Genomic DNA, 20,481 nt, shown 5'->3' with positions numbered 1-20,481 from the left:
AAATAACAGAGGACTACTATCTGGTAGAATATTCTCACTTTATGGGTTCTTAACAGAGACTGTTTTTCAGCAATATTTTCTATTTCCTGCTTTACTTTCTTTCAGTACAATTAACATTTAAAACCCCCATCACCTCTTTTTTGTTCTTTTTTTTTTTTTCTTCCTTTTGGTAAAAGATGATTACAGCAGCTTTGTAAAATACTTAGAAACACTCTTTAACCTGTGCTAGTTCATTGATTTTACTATGTGTTATTTTCATTCTCACCAAAGAATTACATCCTATTTAGGAACATACATTTCAGTTAAGTCACCAGTTTTAAAGGCAACCTGGTAGAACATTGAAAATGGAAGATAAAACATCCATGAATTATCTCAAACTTTCTTAAAAGAGAAGAACATTATGCTTACCTGTGTATCCAGTACTTGTAGTAACGGGGAAGAACTCCGTTGGGCCCTTTCTCCTGAAAAATATCGATAAGCCTCTCTAGCACAGTTACAGTTCTTGCAATAAGGCAGTCTGCAGTTAAAGGCTTCAGTTTTGTTCCCTCTTCCTTATTAAATTTTGTGATGAGGTCATTGATGCATATGGTGGGGTTGCTGTTGTTCACATTAAATCCAAAGCCTGAAGAAGACAAACCAAAAGAACAGGACAGGATTTTTAAATATGACTATTTTGTCTCTAATAAAAAGTTTGTACTTCAACTAGTTGATATATTATCATCTCTGAGGATTTTTTTTCCAGTATTTCTTCAGTCTCTTATACCTCTAAATCTTTCTATTTGCATAATTACAAATTACAGTCCAGATTTGTTTCTTGTCCTTAAAGTGCCTCTTCAAAATTGTAGAAGCAAATCCAGTACGGTCCTTTCAACAAAACACCACCCTATCATGGATGTAGAAGATGTGAAGTGGCAACTTGTATATTGGTTCAACACCAAAGTGAGAAATTCTTTTACTAAGTAGACAGGTAATTAGCTAATTGAGAGCAAATCCCTGATCATACTCTGAGATGCAGTTTTATCTTTCAGTTTAAAATTTAATTAAGAGTACTTTCTGTTTGCTACATTTAGCTGATTTCATTTTCTGAAAATTAAGCTTTGTTACTCAGTTGATTAGACTTGTTTGACTTGCTGTGAAAAGCCCAGCAGATTTAAGTTTGCTGGGTAAGACTCCAGTTTGCTTAATCTATTTTACCGCAGCATATCCTTTAGAAGCCTCAAGTCTCTCACTGAGATTTCTCCAGCTAGAATAATGTTGGCAGAACGCCTTTCTTATTTAAATATGCCTCCTGGGGCCTTTTTTGCAGCCTGCTGAAACAGGCTTCAAGGGATGTAAAGAAATATATTGTATTACCTGTTTATTTTTTCTCCTAATAATTTGGATTTTTCTTTCCTCAGACATTTGGGATAAAACACCGGTCCTGTCAATCAGGTTTAGACATGATGCACCTCCATCTGTAGGAAGGCTCAGATGTGTTGTTTTGTAAATTTGCTATTAATGAGACTGTTCATATATGGAATTAATTTGTATTAACCATGAAGAGTAGAATCTCTTCAGTGAAAAGGAGTTTTTGACTTCTATCTAATCAGAGAATGCATAGAGGAAAGCCACAGTAATATCAATGCCAGGATATCAATCTCACTGAAATGAGGAAAGATGTATTATCAGGATGATACAAAGGAAAAAGAACTGGAAAAAATAATATGCCATGCCAGCAGATCACTACTCAGCTGTTTAAACTCAAATATAATACAAGTGAAGAAAGAATGACAGTGCTCATTATGCTCTCTTATGTACTGTCAGGGTGCAAAATGCAGCCTTTGAGTCCATCTGCAGGCTAAAGGCACTCAGGTGCATATTTATGGAGATCACTAGTTTCCTAAAACTAAAATGGACATCAGAAACATACTGAGATGATGAGCTCAGATGAGGCAGTAGCATCTGGGAATAAGCATGGTGGCAAAAATGTAGACAGCTAATCTGAAAAATACGAGGTTCTCAGGACTCTTAGGGCATCTTTTCTTGCCTATGTGAGAAGAGTAAATAAAAATAATTTAACACTGACCTTGCAGCATGTTGATGTGACTATCATGTCTTCCAATTCTAGGGCTAGTACTGGCTTGAGCATCTGTGCACTGTTCTCCCCTACTCTGGGCAGATATCCCTTAGCTCCACACAGAGGTAGACAGAGCTTTTGCAGGTCAGGCACACTGGCTGTCCCTTTTAGTCCATTTATATTTGGCTACCTATGTCTGTTCTGAATCTGTCCCTTACATCAAAGAAGTATATTCTGCAGAACTCCTCTTCCAAAAGTCCTGCAACAATTAAGTACTTAATTTTTTTTTTTTTATATTATGTTTTAAATGTGCTCTTTTTTTCTTCCTTTTTCATACAAGTATGAACATGAACTACGTCATCTGTGAGGCCTCAAGCACACAGTATAGGTGAGAAGGCAGGTTTGTCTCTTGCCAACCTTTCTTCTAAGGTATTTCTCAGAGCAGTGAAGCTATATATGTGACCTGTGATTCTGATCATTACCCTCATGGGATTTTCCTTATGAGTGCTAAGTAATCTGTGAGGTCTAGCAAAGGAATGTGCATGTTGGCAGAAAGAGGATGATGCATCTAGCTTCTCTCTGCTGTTGCAGAATTTTGATCTCGTTGCTACTATTAAAAAAAGAAATTAGGTGTCATGAGTCACCCTTACTGCTCTCAGTGCCATCACTGAAATGATGGAAAATATCCTTGGAGTGGTATATAACAAATAACTTTATTTTGGCTGGAAGCTTCTAAGATTAAAAGTTGATGAAAATGTGTATTTTGTTTATACTTTGGAGCTATCATCACCAAGATGACTCCTAAGGGCATCAGAGAGAATGCATACAGCAAGTTTCCATTTAATTTGAATGTTTTGGTGTTTGCAATAAGCAGCTCAAGGTGCAAAACTAAGCTGTCATGTGCAAAGAGACATTCAACAAGAGGAACAATTTTTAAGCCATTATTTGCTTTTCTTGTGTTAACCAGTTCAGGCACTGGAAAAACACATGAAGCAGTAAATGGTTGATGGGGCACAGAGAGACTCTAAGCATCTCAGTTTAGCTTCCATTCTGTAAACATAGACCATCTCCAAAATGAGGATATAACAATTAAACAGAAAATATAATGGTTGGGCTAGTTCACAGAAGAAGGTGGTGGAGATACTTTGACTTTGATGCCTTTCCCTGTTAAAGCACTGGCACCTGCTGAAAAATACACATACAGTCTTTTTGGGACTGGCCTTGCTACCTATCTGGAAGGCTATTAGCTATTAGCTATTAGCCTTCCAGATAGACTGTTCATCTTCAAAATGAACGAACAGTCTGTCATTCCCTACCCTGCCCCTCCCAGCCTTCCTAACCACTTGGCAAATTTTATGTTTTCAGAGAACTAAACAAAGAGAGTATTTAATCAAATAATTGCTACACTGCTGCTTCGCTGGCAATATGCCAGTTTCTGAAAAGATATCAACTGAAGCAACTTACAAATAAATTTAAAAGGACAAAAGGAGAAACAAAAACATTACTGTGAGTACATAGCTCTTTCTCTCCTAATTTAAATGGCATGTTATTTACCTATTTGTCATGTTGCAAAAAAATGAAAACCAAAAAATCATACATTTTTCTGTATATTCTACTGGTTTTGCAATAGATCAAGGACATTTTCCCTCTCTCTTGTAATGCTCTTTCTTTGAACCCCATTGCACCAGCCCAGATGCTTGCATTTATGTTTTCCTTGTCAAGCATATGGAACTCTTAAGAAGAATGAAAACATTTACTTTATGTGCTTTCTTTTGTTTTAATACTGTGCTTTATTTCCTTACGCCCGCTGTCATTATTTCTTCTTGTCCTTGTCATTTGAACTCATAAAGACATTAACAGCAAACTTCTTTAGTTAAAAAAAAAAAAAGTGTAGAAAAGCTTAAAAATAGACACTTACCAATAAGTATATGAAACGTTGTTTCAATAAGTGTAGAGGTTACCAGAACTCCACCAAGCTTCATAAGATCACTGTAATAAATATCATTTGGCCATTTTACTCGTAGCTCAATGTCCTAAAGAAACAAAATCATACACATTTAGAAACAATTTGCTCTCTGAAACTGGTTATAAGAGCATGGCTCATTCATCACTCCATATTCTATATTTTCTATACCTCTTTCCCACACTGTATACGATACTGTTAACTCTTCATAATAAGAACCTATTTAAGGGTTTCACAAGTGTTACTGATAAAATCATGGTAACATGGTTACATGGTCTACTAAAGAGGCTGACAGCTGTCAGAGAAAAGTTTAAATTTAGTTAAAAAATAAATAAATGATAGTAGATAATAAAGTCTTAGAGCAACCAAAAGGAGAACTGAAGATAGTAGAGATTTATAGACTCAAAATCGTATGGTCTTGTAGAATTAACTTACTTCATTCATTATGTCCTATTAAAGAACTGAAAGATCTGTTCAAGAGAGATGAAAACTGGTAGCAAGTGTGGGTTACTGCTGATAAAGCGTAAGGGATCAGAGTAAATCCACAATAATATCAACTCTAGATTTGAGGATCTTTGCAGAAACCAGACAAGGAGACAATGACATCTTGAATTTTGCAGACAGGAGAAATTCCAGTTCACAACTATGTAAATACTTCAGTAATATTCTAAATATATTCATGCTTTCGGCAGCTATGCTGAAGAAACCGTGGAGCTGGAAACACAAACTGTGCTGTATGACACCGTTCCAGTGCAATAGAGAAGTTTTTGTTGAAACCATAGAACTGAACTGAACTTTGCACTGGCTACTTAAACACAAAAAAGAAAGCAATGTGCTTCTTGTAGTTTGAAAAACTGCATATGACCGTATCCCAAGAGGCAGATTATGGGAGGTGCTCCAGGACTACAAGAGCCATATTCCCTCCTATTGTAGATTATAAAATCCCTTTACAGGATGTGTGAAAACTGCACCTGGATCCATGTCTACTTCTCTGACAGATTTAAAGGCCAGAGAGGAGTCCATTATACATACACTGACAGGAAATACTAACTGATTTTGCTATCAAAGCATTCTAAGAGAATACCACCAATTCATATTCATTACAGAAAACAATTTGACTCTTCAAACTGTGAAAGGATTTAGAGAAGACTCTTGAGACATGCAAAGTATGCCACAGTTAAACAGTATTATCAGTGTTAAGAGACCTTCTGAAGGTAACCAAAGGAGACATAACTTTCCTTCTGCAAAAGAACAACAATATATTCACTAGATTTTACTTAGGGAATCCATATGCCTGTAAGACACTGGGCACTTATTTAACATGGCAACTGAGGTCACAAGCAAGCATGAAAAGCAAACAAGTCAGTGGGGTATTTTTGTGAGACAGACTACACAGTGAAGAGTTGTGTTGTTTGCCACAAAACAGAGTGACAAGGTTCTGCATAACTATCAGTGTGTCAAAGTACTGATGGGTAAGGCACAGTGGGAATGGAGCATGTTCTTATTTTCCTTTACTAGAGTGAGATTTCTGCTGTTCCCAGAACGGAAATGCAAAACACTCTCTGGGATATAAGCTTGTTTGAATTTGCAGCACTAACATCTGACAGGAAAACTTACAATTGAACTGTCAGAGTTTGTCAAAAGAGAGCCCAGAACAAAGGCCTCAATCGCTGCCTATTTAGAGCTGCAAACTTTCATGACAGAATCCTAAAAACGATGACTGAATGATAAACTGAAACACATGCATTTCATATCTGTCTATGGAAATCCTGAAATGGACTTTGGGCATAACAAACCCCATTAAAATGTGTTAAAGATTCCCCACACTCCCACAGAGGTAAAGAAATTCAGAGGTAAGAATAAAACCACTTCTTTAAATTAGCCCACTATTTTCAGCTGCTACAGTTTGTATGGCATGGCTGTTCATCTGACATAAAGAAAAGCCCTGCAATACCCAAGTCTAAATAACGGGCAAATTGAAGCTCTGAGTTTCAGACAAATCCTTGAATTTCCTTGCTTCAGTGTACCTGAGTCGAGACCCATAACACTGTTTTAACCCATCGTCCAGGACTTGACTTTCGGGGGGGTGGGATGGGACACCACAACAGAATTCAATCCTCTCAAATATCCCCAGGATGTGTATTGGAAGACTTTTTAGTATGTATTTCACTACTTGAAAAGAGATTCAGCAGCTTTGCCTGGGTGATACCAAGCTACTGGGAAGACAGGAAATGTCCAAATAAGTTTTGTATCCCGGTATCTGCAATAGAGGTATATATCATCTTTATAGTAATATTTAGTACATCAGTCACATTCTTCCTCTTGAATGCAATAAAATAGAAAATGCCACAGTATATAGGGGTAGGCATACGGAAGCAAACCCACCTCCATTCATAAATTAACTCCTTTCCCAGTCAGACTCATATTTTATAAAACTAACCCTTGTCCCTTCTATTCTAAATGGTTAAATTATTCACTCTAGCCAAATATTTTATATTGCAAATTTTAGCCTGAAGCATTTTGTTTTTATAGTCAAGTTATGAAGCACTGAAGTTAGAAGGTTTTAATAGAAAGGCTGACAGACCCTAAACTTCAGCAAAGCTACTGGGTGCCACTATAATAAAGTTCATGTGTAAATGTGTATAAGTCATTGATTTTCTGTAATATAGGAAACATATGCTTTAGTTAACTACTTCTGTAAAATACCAAAGTTTTATAGTTAGCAAATATTAGGAAATGGTAACATTAAAAAGGAGATATATGAGGTGATGAAGAAGACTGGTTCTTCATTTTAATACTGATGACAGGACACTTGATTCCCTCTTGAGAGCAATACTCCTAAGTTCTTGCCTTAGAAATCAGTTTTCAACTTTAAACAAGGGTTGGAAAAATCCTTTAAAAGGGATAAAATGACCACTGAAACAGAACTGACAAAAAAAAGCAGAAAAGGATTTGTCAGTTTTATTCATTTTTCCTTCCTCCCTCTTCCCCAACTCCTTCAGAATCAAAGCAAATCAACTCAATTGTTAGACAAACAAAAAAGACATTTTCTTTATTGCTGAAGACTGAGTCTTAAGTTTCATCAGATTATGAGTGAAATGAGGGTAGTATACTTAATCAGCTCAATAAAAGGCAGTATTCATCATATGCATACTAGATTTCTTCAAACATATAAATTAAGTACATATGAATACTAAACTTACTACTGTTGTTTACCACTGTACTAGTGTTGAGTCATTTAATGCAAAGAAGACATAGTAAAAACTCAGAATTTAAGGAAAATGGAAACAGGAACAGGAACTTTGATAAAATTAAAGTGAGATACCTCATATCCTGGAATTGATCTAACTGATTCTACCATTGCCAAGGACACTAGGTGTTGAATAAAAGGAATTCTCTGGCCCAGGTTGGAATGTAGAGGAACCGTGATATGCAAAGTGGATAGTGCACAACCTATGGGACTGAGCCAAACATTTCCACCGCGACCTGGGGGGGGGGGGAAAGAAAAAAAAAATTGCTTTCAACACAGTAAAAAGTATTTATTAAAAACATCACTTTGTTCATGCAGACAACTACAGAAGAGAAAGATTCAATAGTACCAACCTGAGAACATACAAAAAGTCCTATAAAGGAGTTTCCAAACTTATTTTGAAATTTAGAATTTAAAGTGCAAAGCTTTACCTTTTTTAAATCAAACAAACAAACAAACAAACAAGCAACAACAACAACAACAACAACAAAAAGCAGGTTGTTTAGAGTGCATTCTGCTACTGGTTTCCTATAATGTCCTAAATTACTTGCTTCTAAGCTTTACCTGGTATTTGGTAACATACACATTTCAAATAATCTTGCTTTGCTTAAGTGAAGAAATATTTGTGAAGATCCTCTGTGTGTATCTACAAATTCATCCACACTGTGGAATCAACTTGACAAATGCTAGATCTGAGTCAGAAACCAGCTAACTGTCTTTATACAGATGTGTGTTCAGAAAGGCTTATTACTCTGGGCACTGTGCTTTTCTAATAAACTAAAAGTGGCTTTTTTATCAGTGGTAGCACTTTTCTAGACAAGAGGCATAACCTGCTTGTATTTACTTGCAAAAGATTGTGAAAGTGCACATAACGTTTCAAGACAGTCTTGTAGCCTCCACAAAACCTCTCAGACAAAAGTCTTCCAGTCTGACAACCCAGTCTTGCTCTAGTTAAATCAAACCGGAGTTCTGATTTGGAAGTCTGAATTGTATTACACTAAATGTAGTGATGGCAGTTTCCATGACTGGAGACTTTCTGGCAGAAAGTAGAAGACCACTAAATCATTTCTGCAAAAGCCACCAAACATCCTGAAAATGTTTACTTTGGTCTCTGTTAACTTAGGTTTTGAGTTTAAATCCACAGTTAAGCAGGAGGAGAAGAGAACACTATTATTCTGTAGTTTATTATCAAAAATACTCATAATGTATCTTTAACGAAGCTATGTAACATTAAAATGTCCTATTTTGTATGTTTAATATGCATTTATTAGCACAAGAAGGAAACTTACTAACCTTTCCCTTGTGTTTGTCGAACAGCAATTGCTATTAAACCCATCTCCTCAGGCAACTTGAACATTAACCTGCCAATTAAGGAAAAAAAAAAGCTTATCAGCTGGAACACTAAGCTACATTCATGAAAATCTAGGTTTAAATATCAGGTAATATTTTACTTTAACATTGCACTACCATTTATCCGTTTTCAGATAATATTTATTCTTGACCAAAAAGCATTAGAATATTAAAAAAGATTAATTGAAAAATTATCATGTAAAACATTACCGTATCTGTTACACTGGAAAAAGTTATAGCCATAGTTCATTTAAGGTGCCTTCTGATAACATACGTTTTGTATTTCTTCACATTTTCTTGAAGTGCTTATTTTTTTGCGTGTCGCTATCTTCAGTAAGTGACAACTAGCAATTCTAGACATTTGTTTCTACTTAAAGCAAATTTTTGTTCATACTACAGAATATAACAGCAGCAGTTTCTGATTATTTAGAAAACCAATATGGTGGCAATAAAGCAGTTTAAAAGATACACTATCCCCTGAGAACTAATTATGATTTAACTACAGTAAATAAATCTACACCTTCTGAGAGCTCTAGAGAACACTGGCTTATTTTAGGCTTGTGTTCTGCTTTTAAAATAGTTTCACTTAAAAGAATACTAACTTTCCTCTGGGGATAAGTAGAAAGTGCACTTTAACACCACCAAATGAGTCAATGCAAGACTTTAAAAAAGAAGAAAAAAACCCTACTGTGAGAACTTAGTTCAAGCCGCTTTAGAACAGATCTGAACTGTGCTGTGATCCTTCTTCATTTCACGTTTTTGGGGAAGAGTTATTTAACAGATAAAATAGATATTCAAGATGGTGCCAGCAAGGCAAACCCAGAGAGTGATTTATAGCCTAAAAACCTCCTTCCAATATGGGCACAAATATCATGTTGTTCATTCATATAAAAGTGGTCTTGTCTCGGAGATAAGTGCAGTCCAATCCTTCAGAGTTATTTCCTCTGAATTTCAGATACATACGAGAGGCCTTTCAAGTTCAGAAATCAAGCAAGTATCCCTGAGCAGAAGGGACCAGCTCCAAGCAGAAATGTGCCCTTACTGCTCACTAGGCACAAACATTTTGGCAGACATCAGGTTAAGGAACCATCTGTCTCTCCTGCTTCAGTTTGCAAAGTAGGGCTTTAGTAACTGCTGGGGCGGCATCAGTAGCAAAAAGTTTCAGAATAGCTTTCAGATGGCTGACTTGCTTTCACAGTCATCAAAATGGTAGGTTATTTGAGGGCCCAAGCAAAGTCTGGATCATAAATGCCTTCACTCATCTGAAATACTTGAACCAAAACTGACAGAAGCCATAACAGGCCCAATGATGTTTTTCCACAGTGCCACAGCATCAGTGAGACATCATCACTCAGCAATAGCCAGATCTTTTTACCAGTCCCCTTCCGTTTCACATGTAATATGGCTCGATAATTCCTTCCTTTGGACAGTATCGATTAGGCGTTGAGACCAGGATCACCCATCTACCTTCAGCATTAAAAATACACCTCCACTTATGCTGGGACCTAGCAGTAAATCTTAGGCAGCTCTTTATGCCCCCCATGTGGCTTCAGCACTGTCATCTGGGAACAGCATGATTTCAGTTACAACAGCAAGTTCATGGTTTTGCAACAAGAAAATCTAATTTAAATTTGGAAGTACAGTTAGGAAGAGATTACAGGCTTTGTCAAAATACACTGATTTCTGTTTCTTCTCCATTCATACTTGTTTATAAATAGGAAAAAAAAAAAAAAAAGTCATGTGCTGCCATGATGGGAGGAAAATAATCAGAGCAGGAAAAAAAGTAATTATGAATCCAAAACACAGGTTTTAGAACAAAGAGATATGATTAACAGCACACATGAATGTAGCTATTAGAAGCTTGGCAGCAGGTAACAACATATTAAACACAGAGACTGAGTTTGTGCTTTTAAGGGTCAGGAAGAAACTCTTTAAGATGGACACGACATGGGGAAGTTGTTAATAGCCAGACTGATACAGAAAGGGACAGATAGATTTATTTTTACTACTTCCTGAGATTACTCTGGAATTACCATAAAGACTATGATGGTAAAAGAAAAAAACAACAACAACAACAACAACAAAAATCCCCTCCAACTTCAGAGCTTTGTAAATTGTGTGCGCTCGTTATTTTATTTATTTATTTATTTTCTGGGAGACACAACTTGTATTTTCCTTAACAGGAAGAGTAACTGTACGTGCACTTTTTTACATATTGACTTCCCCTCTTTTCTTTCAACTTAATCAGTTGCAGACTTAACCATTTCATTTTTCTGCAGAGAAACTTAGTCACAATGTTCAACATATTTTTCCCCTAAATTTTTGCCTTCATGAAATTCTTTTTTTTCTGGCTTGCTCTACACTTCAGGTCAAAAGAACACACTGAGATACAGAACATGAAACATCTGAAAACAAAGTTATGCATCAGGAAGGATATTGGACAGCATTTACATGACCACAGAAAAAGATACTTGAATTTTAGGTAAACTTCTGTTCTCTGCTTTGAACATTTTTGTGTTATTTTTCAAAATGTAAGCAAGGCACTTTTGGTACCGAGGAGTATTAAAACAATTGGAAGATTAAGATAGAGATTGTATACACAAAACCCAACACCCTGTTACACATCCTATAAATGGTGTCAAGAGTGATAAACAATACACAATTGTTTTATAGAAATTTCAAGTCGAAGAAGGTATCTGTCTTCATGAATAGTGAACATAATGACTTTTCTTCCTATGTGAATGTAATATGGGAATTGAAACCACAAAAACTATGTTTTGAATAATGTTAACAGCCTGACAACTATAAATTTCATTGATGTTGTGGGTTTAAGGTTGAAATTCTCATTAATGCATCCTGCTGTGTTACAGTATTGCAGAGGTATTACAAGAGGCAGCATTACATTCCAGATGTTAAAATACCTGGGCACACGAGGGTAAATTATGAAGTCCCTTCACTCCCAAGTTTCTTGCCTGAAAATCTCACTCTCAGATAGCTTGTTTGTAACTACTATTTACACAGCGAATTATAAAACATAAAAAGAAAACTTTCAATGTTTAGTCAAATGGAAAGGCCCATGTCTCTTGATCAGTTTCTTGCATTACTTTGAACAAAAAAGTGGCCCAAACACTTGCCTTACTTCTTTATATCCACTGCTTCTGTCCATTATGTCTAGTTTGAAAATAAGCAGTGTGGCCACTAGAGTGTCTGATTCCAAGCTGTGCGTCCTGAATGGCCTGCTAGAGGGCATGCTGGCCAAGCATAGCCCTCCAGTACACTCTGTGAGACCTTCCCTAGTGGCAGCACTGATTTGGGTCTCTGTTGCCCACCTGGAAGCCTGTTTTCAAGAGAACTTGAAATCTGGAAGAAGCAGCTCAAACATATGACATTTTTCTATACAGTATGCAGTAGGCTGATTGAGGGCTGGTGGACCATGATCAGAGGAGAAGCCAGGAAGAACGAAATCATGGATACAGGGAGATTGTTACAGACCAGAAGGAAGAAGGGGAAAAAATCTTTTAGAGCAATTTGAGGAACTCTGCATATTACAAATCCTGATTCCTATGGGAGACTCTGATCTCCCTGGCATCCGTTAAAAAGGAAGCAAAGTGGGCTGCAAGCAATCCAGGTGACTTCTGGAGGGTGCTGGAGACAAGCTCTTAACACAAATGTCAGACGATCAGCTCCTTGATTTGCTACAAACAAGGGAGAGCTAGCTGTGGAAGCGATAAGCTGTGGTAGCCTTGGCTATTAGCAACCATGGGGCAGTGCTGTTCAAAATCCTGAGGGGAATAAGGAAGGTAAGCAACAGAGTACAAACCCTGGATTTCACAAGAGAAGAATTCAGTTTATTGAGGGAACTGATAGGTGGAATCTTATGAGAGGCAGCTCTGAAGGACAAAAAGAGCTCAGCTGACCTGGTCTTTAAAGACAACCTCCTGCAAAAACAACAGCTCATCAGAATACTTTGGAAAATAGGTACTTGAACAAGGAGCCTTGTTTAGCTAAAACAGGAATGCATGACTGCAAGAAGAACATATGCAAGAGATGGAAGAAAGAATAGGCTACAAAGAAGAAATGCAGAAATACTCTCCAGACAAGCAATGATGATGTGAGGAAAGCCAAAGCTCAACCATGGTAGAAACTGGCAAGAAAAGGGTCAAGAACTTCTAATGCTACATTTTAAGAATAAACAAGGAAAATGAGGGCTCACAGCTGACTGGAACAAAACCACAATGGATATAGATAAGGCTGTTATTAAATGCATTCTTTGACTTGGTCTTCAACAACAAGGTCTCCCAGACCCCTGTGCATAGAGATAGGGTTCAAGGAGCAGAAAAAAATACAAAAAAAAAAAAAAAAAAAAAAGCAGTAAAAGCGTATTGACATCATAAATCTCTTGAGAAATCTTGATTCACTCAAGTTTATGAGAGCAGATGGGATGCATATGAGAGTGTGAGAGTGTTGAGAGAGCTGGCTGATGTCATGTCAAGGTTATTTTCTATCATCATGGTCATATAGATCAGAGGAAGTCCCAGATGACTGGAGTTCAAGACGGTCTTTCACAGCATCCTCGTATTCCAGTTTGGTCATGGTGGTCTAGATGGGTCCACTATCAATTGAGAGAAAAATGCCTGGATTCTGGAATTGGTTTGTACTTTACCTGTAGGCTGCTTACAACTGCAGTTCCTCAGAGGTTTATCCTGACATCTATCCTATTAAGATGATAAATCATCTTAATATATTTACCAATGACCTGCAGGAGATGACGTGCACTTCTGCCAAGTTTGCAAATGACACAGAGCTATGAGGATAATAACTAAGCAGTGAACAGGATGCCCATGGAAGTTTTGGAGTATCTCTGTCCTTGCAGGTTTTCAAGACCTGACTAGACCCTGGTCTAGCTGGTCTCCATTCACTGTTGATCCTCCTTAAAAGCAGGGGGGGTTGACTAGAGACCTTCAGGGATCTCTTCCAACCACAATGATTCTTTGATTCAAGGAAATGTACAGAAACCTGGTATTCTTTCCGTCCTTGAAAGCAGGTTAAAATCAGTCAGCAACCACCCATTAGCTATTAATTACTGAATTAATAGTTTAGTCCAGCGGCTGTTCACTGGAATTCCCTATCCCAAATATGATCCTACATTGAAGTTATTTTCACATGCTTGTTAACCTAAATTAACACTTAACTTGATCCATCTTTCACTTTCCATGCAGTATTTTATATATGACCAGGTGCAATACAGAATCCCCCACAAGATTGACTCACACAGTTGAGACAGGTAGGAGAACACCTAAACTGTTAATCCTCGCGTCTTATTTAAATGATAGGAAACTTACTGCTCTGCACTGTTATAACTTTGCCCATATCCAGCAGGCAATATATGTGCCAGAATACACTATTACATGAATGCACTCTTGTGTTCTATTGCAAAAATTCATAGCTTCTTTCACGTTATAGTGGATTTCCCTGTAGCAACGTTAGTACAGAAAGGACCATTTAGTATCAAATTCTCTTTGAACTCTTCAGATATATTAATATCCTACATCACTGTGAAAGACCATAACGGATTACAATGTCTGAGACTTCTGGAAAACTAAAATAGTACTGGAACCTTGGACTGCTAGTTTCTTGTACCTTAAATAGACATAAATGTACATGCACAGCCATAAATATTAAAAAAAAAAAAAAAAAAAAAAAAAAAAAAGATTGTCCTATATTAGTTGTGACATTTTCAGCAAGGAATAATCTATTGATACTATGAATGACATAGGTTAGTGACTTCTATATACTTTGGCTAGTTGGCAAGTCTTGGAGAGCAGTGCACTAATAACAATATAGTTTAAACAAAATTGCAGTATATAGGAAGACTGTAAGTAGGGCATGTAAGCCATGTGTGTTATTTTTCAGCTGGATCAATGCTCTAATCTGGCTCACCAGAAGTGAACATTGCTGTTGGCAAAAAGGAAGCAACAGTAAAAAGAGGCCAGTGGATAGAAGGGAAGACCAAACCACCTCCTTCTGACCACACATGTACTTAGGCTTGATTTAAATTACTATATTATAGCCTCAGAATAGTACATGCTTTGCTTGTGGAATTGCTTTGAGAATCAGGCCTGCTGAACAGACAGGGTAAAACTACCATTAAATGCTCTTTTTTTTTTTTTTTTTCTGCTCACTGCATTTTTCAGCTGGTAATTTTCTTGTCTCTCTATTTTTATACCAGATATTTTATAATTAATCCTCTGTATATGTTTATAGGCTTTTCCTCTTAAAAAAAGAAAAAGAGAATTTTAAAACACAGTACCATACAGCCAAAGGTGTCAGGAAACATACCCAAATAAGAAGGGACTCCAAAAAATTGGTTTGCCAACAAAATGCCAGTAAAATTTGAAACCTGGGTTCAGACATACTGGTAATGTTCCAAAACTCAAAACTTAAAGAACTTCTTTATTCAGTAAATCAGCTTTTCTGTGAATATCATCAAGACCACAAAGTTACAGTAAAGGAGGGAGTTTCCAAGGGAGATGTGAAGAGAGTCTAGGAGTTTAAGTTGTTTCGATTTCTAATTTGAAAAGCAACCCCCCCACACATCATTTTGAACTTTTTTTTTCCTTGTAAAAAGTAACCTTTTCAATTTGTGACCTTTCTTTATTTGAAAATGCTACCTGAAGCATACCAAAAATTTAACATAGGATAAATGGAAATGAAACAGATTTCATTAAAAAATGAACTCCTGTGCCAAGATTTAAGAACAGAATAGTTACTGGAATGCAGTGAAACACATTTATCATAACATGTTCAGAACAGAATCTTCAGAGTGGATTAAAAAGTTATAAACATATTGATCAAAACCAGATCTAACTAGTCTTGTCCAAAGTAAAGCATAGTACAGATGCTGAAAAAAAAATGTCAAACTTACAAATCAATGCAGTTTGTTGTTATGTCATTTCTATCAGTAATTTCATCACACTTCATTAGATGAGAGTGTACAAGCTTGGTCACTGTCTAAGAGGGAAACCTTAAAGTAACCCCACGTAGTACGGCAAGAAACAGCAACATTTCAATAAGGGAGCAAATTTATTTTAAAATAGTATTGCATTTACCAACTTATAGTGTGAGCAAACTCAAGCATCAGGATCTCAAAAGTAATCAATGGCAGTGCTGAATTCATACTATCTTCTTTAAAGTCACCTTTCATATAAAATAACAAAGAGAACTTTTTGCATAGACAGCAGTTTTAACTTTACATTGTAGCCAAATTCTAGTCCGGGTAATTACATTTCCTTACAAAATTTTTGTAAGACAGTCCTTCATTTCCTGTCTTAAATCATACATGGTGTTAAATAGTTGCCACATTCCACAACAGAAGTAGATGAAGTTACTCACAAGTAGCCAGCCAGATACTTAGGGGTAATGTGGAACAACAGACGTTGGACATAACATGAAAATTAAAATGAGCATGCAAAAGAATTCTGCTGCACAGAAACTACCTCGCCACCCTCCCCAGATGCTCCACAGAGGTTCTCAGTACAAACTGGAAAAAAATTGAATCATTTCAGTAAAAATTCATTCTTTCCTAAATAACTGTGAAAGACCTACAAAATTAACTATGCCACTTGTTTTACTTACACTCACGTTTTTTCTGTTATCCTTTTAGCACTGAAAATCACATCAAAAACAATACTTTAAATCACAGAAGTAATTTATACTAAAGAGAAAAGCTCTAAAAGCATTTTCCTCTGTGTTTTGCATTTTTTTATTTTATTTTATGACTGCAACATGTACTACGCTCCAAATCTAGACCCCGGTGGTTTATGACAGTAAGGTGGCTGTTGTTTTAAACTTAGGATGTAGCAAATTTCTGGAGTTCCTAATCCAGCACTAAATGAAAAATATAGGTTTTTTTGGTTTGTGTTTTTTTTTTCTCCTCTTTATAAAGGCACACTCACAAGTTTTCCCAAATTAAAACAAGAGGTAGCATGTTTTTACACTCTTCAACATTTCTTTTGGTCTATAGATAGCTTTACCTTTAGGGGATCTGTCAGCCATGTAAACATTCTTTCTGAAAAATATTTTTAACATGAAAAACAACTGAGATTTTAAGTAATTTTTTAATTGGCATTGTTTTCATTGGCCCAAAGCATCAGAGTCTCAATTTTACATTGTTCATATGCTTCTCACTAATTATCATTTTTGAAGTTGTTTGTTTTCAGACTATGCTGCTTTTACATTTCTGCCACTGCTGCTGAAGGGTAAAACCACAATTTAGATCAACACTGTACATAAAAATAAGTCACATACCTTTGACCACAGTATGGATTACTATCAGCTGGTCTAAAATTAATGTAATTTAAAAACACGCATAGAACTTCTTGCAAGTTCTAAATGACTATTCTTATTGTTATAATATGCTCTATATTGTACAATGTATGTTACAAGTGCTGCCAAGCAGATGGTAATTTGACATGTTATTTGGCATTAAACAAATCCTCAGAATTTTGCCCAGGTGTTACAAACATTACAAAACAACTATGACTTCATAAACTGGCAGGTAAAGCATAATTGTTTTACTTGTGTGTATTTTTTTTCCACCAAGCCGTGTGAAATATGAAAACTTTCAAGAAGGTATTACTAATACGTACAAAACCAATCAAATGCACTGTATTTCTTCTAAAAATGTCAATAAGCGCAGAATTTAATAGCAGAATTCCCACAGACAAAAATGCCAGATGTTTTTTTCTTCTTCATTCAAAAAAAAAAAAAACCTTAAAGTAGCATCTAGAAAATTCTTAAGTAAAATGTAAGAGATTAGTGCACAAGGAACAATTTAATGCAAAATGAAAAAGATAATTTGTTTAAAGAAAAAGTGTTCCAGTGGAAGACAGGTTTTGAGAAATTAGGAAATGGCAATATAGGTCTAAAATTTTAGTTATTTGAAATATTCTGTTCTGATAATGATGTTCACAGAATTATTTTTAAAGGCATTATTGCCTGGCACTTCCCAGATATTTTCCATATACACAGCTTCTCATGGCAAATACAGATTCAGGAAAGCCAGTATTTGCTAAGAAATGGAGGAATTAATTTGTCTGAAATGACATCTTTTTTCCTTTAAAAAAATAACACTGGGGGAGGGGGTACTTTTAACCTATTCATAGAAGTTTCTTCAAATATATGCAAGTGCTAAGGTTTTGAATCACTTCAACGTTGAAGCATACCCATCCATAGTACCTCAGCTGGGCTTTCATACACGTCAGTTGTCCCCTGAAGACTCAGGTCCCGTTACCAAGCTACCTTTGTCATCAAGCTTGTGCTTCCCCTTTGTTAAGCCATGCAATGCCTCATAGATGCATTTGGATTAGGAGTCTGGCCTACTAACCACAGCAACAACATGGGGTATCCTAACTAATACTTTCACGAGGCACAAAAGTACTATATACACTCCTAATTTACTGTTGAGCTGCAACATTTAGCTGGGTTATAAATCCAGAACATTACACTTCAACATCCCACAACAGATTTTTTTTCTGCAATTTCTTGTTCCCTTTGTGAATAAGGAACTAACAATGCTTCAGCTTTCTTATGATTTCAAATTGCATATCATGTTAGAGATAGTAATCCAGAAAAATTATTGCTTTTTTATGGTGAATAAAAAAGGCAATAAACACAATAGCTGAACTCAGTTGGCTCCATGTTCATGTGTCTAATAATTAAAACACAAAAATGCCCTCATCAAGTATCACAGACTTATGCTAGCTGCTCCCTCATAGTGCCAACAGAAACCACAAGATTTCTAAATTCAGTATTAAAGCATACAGCACTTTTCTCATGCAAGAGCCAACATCCAAAAACATATAAATAAGGAACAGAAAAGTTCTGTTTCCAAATATGTTGTTAAATATTTTTAAAACCCTTACTATTAGACTGTGCCAACTTGAAGGCAGACTCCAATAGTTAATTTCATGGGTGATTAAGAATGGATTTCAAAACAAGGAAGTTACTTTATGCTGGCCACAGCATCCTCTGTAGACTCCAGAAACAGTCATCATAATGTAGACTTTAACCACAGACTCAACACAAAATGTAGCTGATATTTAAATCCCAAAGCAGTGGATTTTCTTTGTCAGGGCTGGCAGGAGAAAATCCAAAGGTCCCCTAGTAGCCTCATTATTTCCAATTCTTCAAATGCAGGAGAAGCAGTTACTTCCCAAGTTTGTAAAGTTCAAAGCAATGCCCATTTGAAGACAATCAAATGCAGACAAATACCTCTCATCATGAAAGGCAGATGAATGGGTAAAGCCCTGAACTGAAATGGAGAGAGCTTACACACAAGTGTGGAGGGCTGCGCAACCCTTCTGGTCTGTGCACCTGGATCCCGCGTGCTGTGTAAGCAGCAAGGGGTAGGGGGGCAAGAAACCAAATAGGTCCCCAGGTGAATCTATCTACACTTGGATCTTGGCATCTTGCCACTTTTCTGAGCAATGATCACCGGTATTTGCACGTAGTGGATGATGAAGCTTGAATATACCAAATATCATCAAATACATAGACAAGAAAAAATGCCTTTTGTTCTTGCATTACCTTAGTAAACCCAGGAATTACTTGTGAAAACTGATAAGCCTAGGATGTTAAATTCTAACAGTATATTGCAATAAACAGCATTTCAACTTTCTTGTACGAAAAACAAAGAAAGCTGCATGAAGAACCACCCCCTGCCATTTCTCCCTCCTCCCTATCTGTACTGCAGTGTTTCTCTGCTGTAGTATCTCAACAGCTAGGATCTCATCCCAAATCCTGTCTGTCACTAGGTTTCAGGTGGACATGTTTTGATTTGCTTGTCAGATATGTGATCAGTACTCAAAGAGTAATAAGAGAAACCTGTTATAAACTCTTACTGAACCTCCTTTGAAAGGCCTCTGGCTCCTCCTTCATCCCCTTTTTTGTGCATGCTTTAGCTGTAAAGCGAAAGCAAAATACAGGCTTTTCCTCATTCTGGTTTACTGATACATTTCTGCAAAACAGGTGTTCAGTAGACACTTGACACTTGAGTTGTATTGAAGCTCTGTCAGATGTGAAGCCATAGCAGAGGTGTTCTTGGCTAGTAAGGGAATCAGCAGAACCATTCAGATCACATGCAATAGAAGGCAGCATCAAAGAGAAGGATGAAGACTTGGAGGATTAGTTATATGATACTATGACTGTTAGCGGTACTTAGCACTAAGCAAGAAGAAATCGTGGGACAGACATGGTGGATATTTTATTTTATATGAAACAGTAAGGTTTTATCTAAGGTTAGGGTGGTCTTAGCTCTGCAGAAGGGAAAAAATGGACTGGGAGGAATGTCTTAAATGGGAAGCACCAGCACAGACATATAGGGTACTACGCAAAAACTCTATTGTCAGAAAAGAATGCATACATGGGAGAGAAAAATCAATGTCTACATCACATTTGTGCAAAGTAAAAATCCACCATACCAGCAGAAAGCTATGTCCCAGTACCCAGATTTGTAATCCTGACAAATTAAGCCACAGCTGCGTGGAAGCAAGCTAAAATCCTATTCTCACAACAGGTCAGTGCTCTAACAGTAGAAACCTGGTTCTGAAAACTGGACCAGTAACTCCAGTTAAGCACCCTCAGTGTTTAGTAGCACACTGGAAGGATTACTCTGTACATTTTACATGTAGCAGTTTTTAAAAGCACTTTTGTGTGAATTTCCGTCTCAGCCCTCACCTCTTTTGGTTACAATAGTAAGACTCCCCATGCTCCCCACTTTCAATTCCTGGCTCATGCTTCCAGAACCTCTCTTGAAAACTGATAGCCAGCCACCCTACCTTCATTTAAGGATTTGTCACACTT

General features: G+C 36.7%; 1 protein-coding gene across 2 annotated transcripts in view; it reads right to left on the bottom strand.

Annotated features, from left to right (window-relative positions):
• The window catches only part of HLCS (holocarboxylase synthetase), a gene marked incomplete at its 5' end in the record, with an annotated part of 127,633 nt that overhangs the window by 7,627 nt on the left and 99,525 nt on the right, over nucleotides 1–20,481 (bottom strand). For both annotated transcript variants that reach the window (XM_084523744.1, XM_084523745.1), the window contains 4 exons: nucleotides 409–622; nucleotides 3,975–4,089; nucleotides 7,345–7,505; nucleotides 8,563–8,630. In XM_084523744.1, the coding sequence (XP_084379870.1) occupies nucleotides 409–622; nucleotides 3,975–4,089; nucleotides 7,345–7,505; nucleotides 8,563–8,630 (558 nt within the window). The remainder of the gene's footprint in view (nucleotides 1–408; nucleotides 623–3,974; nucleotides 4,090–7,344; nucleotides 7,506–8,562; nucleotides 8,631–20,481) is intronic.

This window comes from Aythya ferina (genome assembly GCF_964211825.1).
Source record: "Aythya ferina genome assembly, chromosome: 1".
Classification (NCBI taxonomy): Eukaryota; Metazoa; Chordata; class Aves; order Anseriformes; family Anatidae; genus Aythya; species Aythya ferina.
The sequence above is the reverse complement of the archived record's forward strand: the minus strand, read 5'-3'. Positions and strand labels throughout refer to the sequence as shown.